Raw genomic sequence first — 12,817 nt, 5'->3', positions numbered from 1 at the left:
ATAACTCAACCCCTCTCTAATGGTGAAAAGGGAGCTGTGCTGTTTTCCAACATGATGGCAGTCATTTCAAATGGTTTCTACCAAGTCTTTTTTTTTTTTTTTAATTTCGTTGTTTGTTGGAAGTTACTAACCATGTTGTAAACCTGCCCAGTTGCTGCAAACTTTTACATTTCTCTGCTTTACTTAAAATAATTGAGCTGTCAGTCCTTTGTTAGAAGTGGTAACCATGCAAGTTCAACTGTTTAAATTTTGTAATGAATTAAGTGTTTTCCTCCCCCACCCCACCCCCCCTTTTGCCCTTCCCACCCCTCCATTTTGTAATGAAAATTCCACTTACAGCTGAAAGAGCAGAGAAATATAAATGAAGCTTTTGGCTTCACCAAATTCTGTGAAATTAACATAAAGTTTTGCTTCTCTGCTCTTTTCTCCACTGTAGGTGGTTTTTTCATTGACAGCCCCTATTGCCAGCCTCTGAGCGTCGCACCATTTATTATTCACTTGGGCCCTCAAGACTTCTTCTCTGACTTCTAGAACCATCAGGTTGTCTGGCTTGAAATGGCAATTTCTGTGTCTTGGTCCTAAGAGCAATGTGACCCCCTGAGGCTTTCCAGCTTTCAGACACAGCACTCTGACACCTCCTTTTGGAAAGCAGTGACTGAGTAATTTAAAGAAGAGCAATACTTTATTCAAAGCCACGGTGTCTGTTTGAAAACTTTTCCTTGGGAAACCTAGCAATATCCTGATCTACTTAACCCCTCCTAGCCTAGTCTCTTGTCAAGGAGTCTACAGACCAGTGTAGAACTTAGAGTTAGTGGTGAGCTGTGCTACCTTCTGACAGTTTTTACAATTTTTTAGCACATAAATTGAATAGTTGCATTCCTGACTGCGTCAGTTAGTGCTTTTATGAATCCTCAGAGATAGGGGGCCTCCTTGAAGCCATATTCTTTGCATGGGGGCTGGCACCCAGCCAGGGATGTGGCCTGCAGCCCGTGTTGGCTGGGGCTGTGGGAGCACCCCATCTCTTGTCCAAGGTAACTGGTCCAGTAGATTCCCAACATACCTCATGCTGACTAGGTGCGGTGCGGGGTGCAGTGAAGCGAGGGGGCCTCCAGTCATTTGCAGTCTCTCCCAAGCTGTTAACCTGGGGAACAAACCACTGATAGATTTTGCTGGTATTGGCCTTTTCTTCTTTTTTAAAAATTTGGGTGAATGTTTGAAAATCATGAATCAGTCAGTCACCGTTATTAATTGAAGAGCTGGGAAATACCTCGTTAATATATTTTTAAAACTGGTGTTGGACCCTCTGTGTATTTCAGGTTAATACTTTTAAGCAGTTTTCAGCACGTTTATCTCACTTTATTCTCGTTCTCCTCGGACCTTCGTAGCCATATCACTTGTATAAAATAGGCTGAGATATAGTGACTGTAAGCTGTGGTCTCAGTATGCAAAGGTAAGCTCTTTTATTTTCTGATTAAAGAAAAAATTAAAAATCAATGAACACAACATGCATAAATGACAATCTCATATGATGTATTTGATCTCTTAGGTCTTATGTCATCACGTAAGTTTTTATGATCTAAGTGTAAAATAGTCATTTTCAGTATTTGTTTTAATACCCTTGTAATTACTTTCTATTCAAGAGAGATATTTCACTTTTGCTGAGTGTGTGTACGTGTAGAGAAACTTACGATGTAACATATATGTGAGTTACGTACACGAATCTGTTTCAATAAAAGAATTCAGTGGTGGGAAGTGTTCAGCTAAGAAGATTTTAACATCAGGGCACTCTTTTTGGCCAAAGTGCTGGAATTTCATAAGCAGCAAGGTGGTAACAGTGCTGATAGGATCCATTTGCGTGTAGCTCTTACATAAGCTAAGGATCAAAGTGCCAATTTCTCAAGGAGAGCACCTTCTCTGAGAAATGAATTATCTCTGATCTGTGTTGTATGCCCTAATACAACAGCAGCAAGAAGCCATAAAAAAAAAAAAAGCAATAGAAAATGAAAAAAAAAACCAAAATATTAAGGTAACTATGGAAAAAATATATAATTGAGTTAACCTACGTATTTGCAGAACCAATTTTTGGCAAGACTCAGAATGGTAGATGATACCCAGTCTGCAGAGACCAAATAGACAAGGCAACTCATCTGTCTTTTCTAGATTAGTTAGATGATTTATTTCCCACCAGATTCTACCATTGTAGAATTCATTTAAAAGGTAGGAGGGTTAGGTCAAATATCCTAATAAGGATTTGCTTCATTTAGTGTATCCCATAAATGCATTTCACATGTGTTAGATGTTCTGTGCTAAGGTTGTATTTGATGTATATAGAGATTAAAATGAATTTTATGTTTTATATTTGTCTCTAAGTAGCAGTTTTCTCTTTATTACTAACTGTGAAGGATGCCGGAATGACTTTTTTCCCATACAGAGTCTGTACGTATGTTGAATGTGTGGCTTTGGCAGGTTGTATGTGATCTAGTGACTAAGTACCACGTACATTCCCGTCCTAGTCAAACAGCCGGGTGCCCCTCATGTGCCAGGTGATTCTCTGGGTACTAGTGAAACAGGTTCTGCCTGGTGGAAGCATTTTAAGTTGGAGAGTCTCCTTGTTGGTGGAATTGGGCCTGTTGTAAATATCCTAGGTGGGAGACAATGCATTAGCAGTGTCAGAAGATAATTAGCTTAGTTAATAGTTAATTTATAAATAATTTAATAATATGGGCTCTCTCACATCACTGAGATGGATCTCATTTGGAAATTCACTCATTTGAAATACTTCCAACTCTGGTTTATGTTCATGGACCTCTCTCCACTTAAGTGAACTGAATGAAATGAGTAACAGATACCTTTTATAAAGCAGTTTGTATAGTATAGCAGAGAACAAAAACGGTTAATTTAAAAACTGATCACATTTTTTGATGACTAATGAAGGGAATTTTACACTTAGAATCCATCATTCTCTTATTACTTCATAAGGAACTGCAATGGAATACATCTTCAGTGGTGAGTTAGAGGCGCCCCCCCGCCTCCCCCGCAACTGTTAGATGTCTGGTAATCTAGAGCCCCTAGAAATTAGGGACTTTAAGAGCAGTTAAATCTGAAAACAGCCTGCTCCGTGAATGGTCTTGCTGTAGCTCCCATTCAGCGTCTGCAGGTGCCTCCCTGGTGGTGGTGCTGGGGTAGGGGTGGTCCCTCTGAATCCAGAGCAAGAAAGGTTCTGTTGTATTCAGACTTGTACTCTGCAACTGCCGTCCAGTGACCAGAGATGCCTCAGTGTTACTAGGAGGTCTCCTGGAGGGGAGATGGGTGGTAAATGAATAACACCCTGCAAAGCCAAGAAACTGTCTACACTGAGGTGAGTTTCAGTATTGATGTGTTTCTCTCTAACAGTTATTTGCAGAGCCTGTACTTCTTATATAAGTCCCTTCCTTTCCTGATAACAGCTTCCAGAAAGTCTGTTTTAAGTCAAGAATTGAAGTCGAGTTAGTTGTAAGAATAGATATCCTTTCCCACATTATCATTTTAGGTAAGAGGTAACAGCTTCCATTGATGCTTGGAGCAGTGATCTTTGGAGATTTTTAAAAATAGCACCATAATGCAAATTAGGTTATGTAAGCTTTACAGCACAGCTAGAAATAGTAAGTAGAAACCATGTGGGAATCTGGGCCAGAATATATTTCTCTTCCTCCAGCAAATTCCTCTGGGGTCTGGGATTTAGATGAGTTAACACACAGAGTACTTTGAATAGTACCTGGGACATAGTAAGCACTCAAGTAAATGTTGACTGTTCTTACCATGTTGGCTGAGGTGACAGAATAGATGCAGGAGGCAAGGCTATGCTGGCAGGAGTTGAGAAGCAGGTGCATGGCCTGCTTGGGGGAGCTTCGTGGATCTCTTAGTGTTGACAGGTTTGGGGTGCTCCTGGGCTCTGGGAAAGAGGACTCCTAGCATGGCGGGGGCGGGGGGGCTCAGACAGGAAACAGAGCAAACCCTCGGTGAGAGTTGGTGTGGGAGGTTGCTGCACATGGTTGTTGCAGGAAGATGCTTGTGCTTCTGCTGAAGTAGTTACTCCTTGGACAGCCTGTTGTCAGGGGTTCATAATACTTTGGGATTTAGGCGTGCTTGGAACTTCAAAGGGGCTGAGCTTAGAATATCAACCTGCCAATCCTAAATTTCCTGCCAGTGTGTTAGTGAGAAAAAAGTGTGTCCTTGATTACAGCTAGCCCCTGAGTCTGACATTCAGAGCTAACCTGTATTTGTCTTAAACCATGGAAGAGAGAGGAGGCTGGTTGGCATGCTTGGAAGGCTCTTGCCTCAGATGCTTTTCTGAATATCGTTCCTGCGCGTCCCTCTTCCAGTTAGCTGCAGCACTTTGGAAAAAAATCTGTGCTTCACACTGCATAAGGCCTCCCTTCTGTCAGTCTTAGAAAGAAACCTATCTGTCTATCCCTCCACCAGTCTCTGTCCGTCTACCCATTTCTCTCTCTAGACACAGTTGGGAAGTTGCTTTTCAGCAAAAGGGAAGATGAGTAGATGGTTGGACTGAATAAAGGGTAAGCATCTTACTGTCCGTCTGGCTCTCACGTGTCTGCGTGGACCTCAGGAGCATCTGGAGAAAGGTGTGTGGCCACATCCCTCTCTGCTGGTCCAGGTGAGCCGAGTGGGGATACAGATTTGAGTTCTGTGATGCTCCGAGGTTATAAAAAGTATAGGTAAGGATTAAGTGTTACCTTTAAGGCAAATAAGATCTGCATTGTAGTCAAGAGGCTTTCCTTCAAAAAATATTTGTGTAAGTCACATCCTGGCAGTGACCCCATTCCTCAGCTGTAGCTCTTTGATGGACTCCTTACCTCATTAGCCAAGGCCTTGGGGTTCTTTTGTTTGTTTTGTCTTGATCCCTCGGTTAACATCTTAATCACCTGGTCCTTCTAAGGAGGGTCTTAGGGTCTTTCTTGGCAGAACTTTGCTATTTCTGCAAATGGCTCTCTCTGCTGGTGGGTGGTGTGGAGGTTGCCACCATCTGCCCAGGCAGCTGGAGAGTCGGATTAGCATATCCTCGCTGGAGGTGTGGTCCTGAGTCATCTTTTTGCTGCTTATGGCCCCTGGGAGGTTAACAGGTGTTGTCTTAGCACTGCCTGGAAATCCAGTCTCTCTCCTTTGTTTTGGTTTCTCCTGCATTGATCCTTTTGTACAGTTCTGTATTCAGATGTCAGCTAAATGTCCCAGGCGATTAACAGTGGCCCTCAGTTTGGGTCATTTTGTGCTGTGGGCAGCAGTAGGTTGAAGAAGCAGGGGTGGAAGAAAGATGCTAAAATTGTTATCTTGTGTGTGCCAGGCATTTGGACTTTTTTTCTTACTTAGCCTTCTTGGAGGTGGTATTATTCTTATTTGACAGGTGAACACACTGAGGCTCAGAGTTAAGTGCTAGGGTCAGGAGTGAAACCCAGCTCTGGTCAGTGCCAAGGCCTTTCCCTGCTGCACCACACGGTGGATTAAACGTGGGAAGAAGGGGAGGAAGCGTGTCACGCGACAGGAAGGTGGCATGCAGGCAGTGAGGCAGGGCTGAAAAGGGCTTGAGCACAAGCAGGGGCCATGCGGCCACGCGTTCTTTTGAGCTCACAGGCCCAAGCCAGTCCTAGGGTCATCTGCTAGAGTCTAGGCTTGGACTTGAGGTTATTTTAGACCAGATATTCTGGCCTGAAATAAGGCTGTTTTCTTTTAGAGCAGTTGGAGAAGCTTAACAAATAGGAATGACAAGACTGGAAGGCTCAGGTGTGGCTGTATAAGCAGAGGAAGCTTTTGTATTTGAAGCTTGTTTTTCTGTTTGAATATCGAGGAGCAGTGGAGGTGTGTATCTTCACTGAGCTAATGCTTTCTGAGTCCACGCTCTCTGGCCCGAGACTGGGGATGGGGATGTCTTAAGATGGGAGCCAGATGCTGAAGGAAAACTGGGGGAGGCTTGGCTCATCGGGTCCAAGGAAGAGGGCAGCCCCAGGTTGGGGTGTCGGTGCTGAGAGGTGGCCCAGGGCAAGTGCTGAGCAGAGATGGGATCAGGGGCTGATTGCACTGGCCTGTTCTGCTTGCTGGGAGTGTCCCCTGGACTTGGGGAAGGCTGCCAGCCTGGAGCCACAGGCTTCCCTCTGGGTCGGGCCTTGTTTGGCAAGCCCTGCTTGGATGGCTTCAAGGTCTGTGAAATCTCTGCACCTGGGCCGCTCTGCTTGCTGGCTGCGCCCCAGCTCCTTGGCCAATTTGTGCCCCTTGGGACTCTGCTGAGGGCGGAGGGGGTGTGGGGAAAGATACACTTGCCTTACCCCACGTCGCCATGACCTGTGGCAGTTTTCCTGAGCCACCCGCCTTAATCCTGGAGGGCAACAGGAAGAAGGAACCTCCTTTTAAACCCAGGTTGTTCCGTTCAGTGTGCGGGAGGACTGGTCCTGTGCGTGTAGAGCCCTTTCCTGCCCGTGCCTGTAGCCGCCGCCCTAACAGTCCCTGTTCAGAGAAGCAGCAATGCAGAGCTGGTTGTTCTCACACCACAGACAAGAAAATTGAAGCCAAGGAACCTCTCCAAACCACCTAGTTTATTTGTGGCAAAACATTGTGGCTCCTAATAAGTGGGTTTTTAACCACACAGAAGAAATGGCATTTCTTCTACTGTTTTTCGAGTTAACAGAATCCCTTTCTTAGGGATGAGATTTGAACACCACCACAACTGTGGGATCTAGATTTTTTCTCCTTTTACAGATGAAGAAATAGAGGCTTAGACAAAATGACTCGCCCCAAATTATACAGCTAGTCAGTGGCCAAGCCCACCCATTCTGATAGTGCTGTGCTTACCACTGGTGGTTGGCGTTAACAGTCTAGGTTGCTGCCTATCCTCTTTTCCAAAACTGTTCCGCAGCTGTTTCTCTCCTCTTTACAGTGTAATCATTCTACTTAACCTTCTTCCAGACTTCTGGAATATATCCTGTGAGGTTTGAAAGAAAACACACAAAAGCCAGCTTCTCTCTCCCTGACCCCACCCCCCATCCCATGGGAAAAAAAAGAAAGCCGACTTCAGGCTCATTCCTCTCTGGCTGCTCTGAAGGACTCTGGGCTGGCTCCTGGGCAAGGTTACCCGCTGCCCAGCTTGGGGCCGAGTGGCCTGTTTGTTGTTTGCTGGCCACACGGCAGGGTCTGTGTCCACAGCCCATCTTCTTGTGCTACAACTGAACCTGCAGTCAAGTGCGAGCCAGTGATTGCCATCAGGGAGGCCCAGGTGCTGGACGGGGGGGGGGCCGGGTGTGTGCTTTTTCACCCTGAGCTTCACCGGGGTTTTGGTTGCCGTCTGTGTCTGGTGAGGCCTTCATTGGGTGCTCGCCCAGAGCACGGAGGCAGGGTCTCACTTGACTCTCCCGTCCTGCAGACGGTCTCAGGAGTTGCTCAGCTTTCTTACGTCCTTTGTGCCTGGGGGAGGCCAGCACCCAGGAGGAGAGCACGCCTTCCACCCAATATGGAAGGTGGCATACGCCTGAGGAACTCAGGAAAGCTGAGAGCACCTCAAAACGAGACAGGGCGAGGCTGGCGAAGGGGAGACCGACCACACACCCTTCTGTCAGCTATTTTAAAGGGTTGTATTTACTTGTTGTATGTGGTTCCAGATGAGAAAAGATAAAGCCTGACTGGGCAATTTGAGCTAACATGTGCCTCGCACGGGGTGTGGCGAGAAGGGAGCCCGTGGCACCGGCAGTGTTTACGCCGGAAGCCAGCTGTTGAGATGGCGCAGAGGAGGTCCTTCCACAGGATGTTGGTCTGCACAGAACGCTGATGTGATCGTTGACCCTGCCAAGACCATGTCTCCCTTCTCTGGACACACGGATGTAACAAACATTTGTTGTCACCTGCCACCAGCCAGGCTGTGCTGGGTGAGGAGGGGCAGTTGAAGAAAATGCCAGACGGAAGGTGGACGGAGCCTGGGAAGGGGGAGGGGAACACTCAGGGCCTGGAATGGGACCAGAGCCTCCTCCTGTGCTTGGAGAAGGTCTTCCACTCAGTCCCGGAGTGGAGCCAGGCCTGTGAAGAGACTGAGCGATTTAGAGTGACATGGGGGTTCTTCCCTAGAGACCGGCATCTGAGCTGGGCAGGAGTTTGCCCACAGAGTGGTCAGGGGAGGCCCCCAGGAGGGGGCACAGCGTGCAGAGAAGGGAGTGGCCTTCTCGGGACCTGGGAACCGGTTTGGTTAGGAGGGTGAAGTGTCAGATGGGATGGGGCAGGGCCTCAGGTGCTGGGCCCTTTACTGGTTTCCGTCTTCCAGAATGGCGAGAGGAGTCTGAGGATTGCTTTGGACAGTTGGATAAGGAAGGACCAAAGGCAGGAGACAGGTTGTTGTTGCAGATACCCCGACGAGGGATGAAGGAGGCAGATGGGGCGGTGGCCAAGGGGTCAGAGGCAGGAGAGGCATCTCTTCATAGTCCAGGCTCCTCGCCTGGACAGAGCAGGAGGTTGTGGGGGCCAGGGGACCACAGGAACCCCACCCTCAGCAAGGGACCAGGGCTGCTGTAGGTGACTGAGGACAGTGGTGCCTGGGGCCAGGATGGGCACGTGGGGGGGGCGGGGAGAGGGGTTGTAGAGGAATTCAAGGCCGTCTCTATTGGGCCAGGAATTGCGGTTTGATGGGCTCAACTTTGTCATGTGCCCCTGGGAAGGCTTTCTTGCAGGGACAGAGGTTTGTGGGCTGGCTGGTCAGCATCTTGCCCTTTCCCTGAGTTCCCGCTCTGCTGAGCTTCCAGTAGGAAGGGGGAGCAGGCGCTGAGCACAGAGGCCTCCTGTTTTTGGAAAAAGCAGTGTAGTGAGAGCTTCCTTACCTGCGCAAGAGCTGAGCTCACTGGATTCAACATCCGTAGGGCAGGGTCTTTATTTATTTAGCCAATGGAAGATACTGCTTTACAGAGCATTTAAAGGAGGGGGAAAGGTGAAAGTGTTAGATTACTAGGAAATTAGCTTGGGGCCTTAGTTTTCTGTCTGTGCTGCCACCTTTGGCTCTGAACAGGTGGGCAGGGGACCCGCAGAGGGTTAGGTGGGTTTCTGCACGTTTGTATTTCTATGGCTCTGTCGGGGCAGCAGTGGTTTTGAGCCTTTAGGTCAGAGCCCTGAGGTTAGGGTGCACTGAGACACTGAGCCCGTCCACCTCTGGGAGGACCAGGTGTCTCTAGGAGTGGCCTTGTCTCTTAAGCCCATTGGGCCACACAAACATCACCAAGTGTGTCATAGTGTGGAAATCTCTGGGAACACTGCCTTAGACCTGGTGTCGCTAAACTTTGTGAAAAGGTCCCAGTAGTAAATCTTTGAGGCTGTGGGGCCTGTTGGCTCTGTCACAGCTACTCCACTTTGTTGTCGTGGCCCCAGAGCAGCAGACAAGTGTGGCTGTGAACCAACAGCTTTATCCCGGATGGGGAGTGGGCCACATGTAGCTGGTCCCTGCCTCAGACGGCAGAGACTACTTGGCCTCTGGCTTAATGCGGCCTGGGCGCTTCCTCCCATCTGTCTTCCTTGAGCACCTGTCCTGTGAGCAGTGGGGGAGGAGGGTGCATGCTCACCCAGGACCTCAGGTATGGAGGGTGGGGTGGGCACTGTTGGGGCCCAGGGGAGAGGAAGCCGGGGCTGAACTGGGAGAGCCCCAGGAGGAGGCAGCTCCAGAGCCCGGGCTCCGTCCTCTGGGCCAGTGGCAGCTTGTGCTCAGGTTTGGAAAGATGCTCGGGGCAGGGAAAGACCAGGTTTGTGGTTACAGGTGGTTCAGTTCAGCCTGGGTTTTTTAGCCAAGGCGTTGGTTACTGTTGGTCCACCAGTGGGAAGGAGACCTGGAGAGTTGGGTGGCTTTTCTGGCCACTGGGCTCCAGTGAGCACCACACGTTTTTTGAGCGGGCACAATCTGCCAGCTTCAGGCCTTTTCTCACTTGCTCTCCAAAGACAGCTGAAAAGGGCAGGACAATGAAACCTGTCTCAGGGCCTTGGTGTATGAGAGTGAAAACCGCTAGGGATGGGCTTCTTCTTGCTTCAGGATGGAGTCACACACCAGGAAGGCTTTACGGTGCGGCCAGCAGCAGGACAGGCCTTCAGGGAAGTAGAACTGAAGCCTGTGACCTGCAAGGGCAGGTGCCCGTAGCACAGGCTGCATGGGTGCGGCCCCCGGGCAGCGCTCCGTGGAGGTGGGCGGTGCTCTCTGCTTCCCGCGGCACCTCCCCTAGAGATGCTTCTAGGCAGTGGACCGAGTACCTATGAGGTGAGGTTCCAGGGACACGAACCATGACATTCTCATTTAACTAACGTAGAGGGAAGTCGAGCAGGGTGGTGTTGGCGCTGGCTTCCTGTGCCCGTGGAAGGGGGCTGGAGAAAGACCTGTCCTGAGTGCCGGCAGCCCTGAGAGAGACGGGGAGGCACTTGCCAGAGGCCCTGCCGCTGGGAGGTTCATCTGCGGCCTCCCCAGGGCCTGTGTGAGGGTGAGCGGTTTGGTGCTGCCCTGGGCCCTGGGCACCTGGGCCCTGGGGGAGCTGCCGTCAGTGCCGAGTGCCGCCGTCGGGCTTGTCCTCACCAAGCCTCCGGTGAAGGCTGTCAAGGGTCGTGTTTGGCTCTTTTGCTCTTGGGGATCTGGGGCCTTTGGGCTTTACTGCCCTGGCTGTGCTGTGCTGTAGCTGCGTCACCTTCCATCTCTCAGGAGTACCACTGTGTCTTCTAGAGGTTTCTGGGCTCAGGGAAGGGAAAGAACCAAGGAAGGCCCAGCCCAGACGAAGCCTTTCCTCAGGCTGCTCGGTCTGCACTGTGGCCCTGGCCTCACGGGAGGCACCTTAGTTGCTTCTGGAGCTTGAGCCTGCTTGTCTCATTCCCCTGCTGAGGGAGGGAGACAGTGCTCCGAAAGGGGTTCTCGGTTCTGACCCAAACAGTTCTGCTGCTCTGGAAATGAATCATGGATCAGGAGAGGCGTTGTAGGCGCTTGAAAAGCTGCCTTTCCGCTTGTGGTTTATGAGCAAAGCCAGCCTTCTCTCTGGCCAGCCTCTCTCCTCCCTCACAGACACCTCAGGGCTTGAGGACTTTGGTTGGGGTGGGGGTCAGTGGCGAGACACACTCCTTTCCTTGACCTGCTCCTGTCACCCCGTGAGCCTTGAGTCCTTCACCTCACCAGCTCCCTTGGCTGCGGCCCTGACCCCGAGCCCGTGCTGATGGCCGCACCCAGGTTCAGCCAGGTTCCTGGGGTAGCGTCTCTCCCCAACCTCGGCAGCCTTGTCTGGTCAGGCAGGGTGCACACTGCACCCTTACTTTGCAGAGGGGACACCGAATGCCGCTTGTCCCCTCGCCCACTTAGTGTGGTGGCTTCTCAAATGGCTCCTGACCAGGGCCTAACTCTGTGCATCTCCCAGAAACCCAGGGTGGCTCTGGCTGTCTCGTGGGCTGCCTCCAACTGCCATAGGGCCTCCCCTCCAGGGCCTTGAAGCGGCACAGGAAATGCTTGGCGGGGCTGGGGGGTGCCCTCTGCCTCTGTCCCTCTTGTCTTCTGGTGAGTCAGGAGCCACATGCCTTGGGCAGGCTTCCTTTACTTCAGCCCGAGCAGCATTTATCCTGTTTTCCCAAAGTTTTTGTGAACTCAGGCCTTTTACTAGGGACCATCTGGCCTGTTGTGCTGAAGCTTTGGTCTGAGTGGCCGGGGCTCAGTCACATCTTCAGGAAAAGGCCAGGTCTCCGGAGGTGGCCCTAATTAGGGGAGGGACCTCCAGGGTGAGTGAGGCAGGAGGGAAGGTCCTGGCGCCTGGCTCAGCCTGTTAGCCCCGGGCCCAGGCCCCCTGATGTGCCTGCCCAGCTGTATTCCTAGACAGCGGCCTCTGAGACTTGCTTTTTCTCACCCATTCCGTCAGAACTCACTGGGCAGGAGGCAGGAGGCAGCCAGTCTAGACCTGAAGCCCTCAGCTGTTCCAGGAGGGGCTTCCCTCACAAAGAGGAAGGGGGCCCTGCTCAGTCTGTTCCTTCCTCGGTTGCGGGCTGGGGGGTTCAGGAAGCAAGGCCAAGTGTAGTTGTGGGTAGAAAACCTTCCCCTACTGCACAGGAGTGCATGTGACATTGGGCGCCTGGCTGTAGCTTGCTCGCACTCTGGCCTGGTGATGGCCAAGGTAGTTTTTAGAAATCTACTTAAAATACCTATCTGTTATCTATTTACGGTGTTTTTTCTGACTACGCAAATGTAAATAATATAATCTGCAGTGCAAAGTCCTTGGCAATAACCGTTGTGTATTATGTTAAAAACCCTGGAGAATGCGACCACCGTGGATTGTCCTTCCCTCTCTGGGGCAACGATTCCCTGTAGGACTCTGAACTTGCAACCTTCGGCGTGGCTGAAGCAGCAGCCTGCATGTGTGGACTGTCACCAGTGCCTCGCCCAGAGATGCCTGGCCTTCATCCAGTGGGACTCTCTGCCACCCCGACTCCCACAGGCAGCGCCCACACTGTGGCTCTTTCACACCATGTTGGACTCTGCAATAGACTGGCCCTCTTGTCTGGCTGCTGCAATTTGTCTGTAATGCCCTGACATGTTGCATTTTCCCCATTTGGATGACTACAAATAAAAGCTTCTGTCTTAAACAGCAATGGGCTGAACTGTTCTGTGCAGGACTTACTCTGCCTAAATGAAAGGGTCAGGTGCAGAACCATTTTCCTGGCTCTGTTGATCCAGCTCAGTACATGTGGCAGGGACTTTCCTTCATTCTGAAAGGCAGCCCTGATTCCCATTCATGTTTACGATTGCTGAGACTCTGCTCCTCTGCTAATGGTGCAAAAAGTTTACTCAACCTGAACC

General features: G+C 50.3%; 1 protein-coding gene across 1 annotated transcript in view; it reads left to right on the top strand.

The window, feature by feature from the left end:
* The window catches only part of STRBP (spermatid perinuclear RNA binding protein), a 161,234-nt gene extending 148,625 nt beyond the window's left edge, over positions 1-12,609 (top strand). Inside the window, exon 18 of the mRNA XM_047768354.1 lies at positions 1,317-12,609. Within this exon, the coding sequence (XP_047624310.1) occupies positions 1,317-1,321 (5 nt within the window). The 3' untranslated portion in view covers positions 1,322-12,609. The remainder of the gene's footprint in view (positions 1-1,316) is intronic.
* The last annotated feature ends 208 nt before the right edge of the window (positions 12,610-12,817 follow it).

This window comes from Phacochoerus africanus, chromosome 2, assembly GCF_016906955.1.
Source record: "Phacochoerus africanus isolate WHEZ1 chromosome 2, ROS_Pafr_v1, whole genome shotgun sequence".
Taxonomy (NCBI): Eukaryota; Metazoa; Chordata; class Mammalia; order Artiodactyla; family Suidae; genus Phacochoerus; species Phacochoerus africanus.
This window is presented reverse-complemented; position numbering and strand designations above follow the sequence as displayed.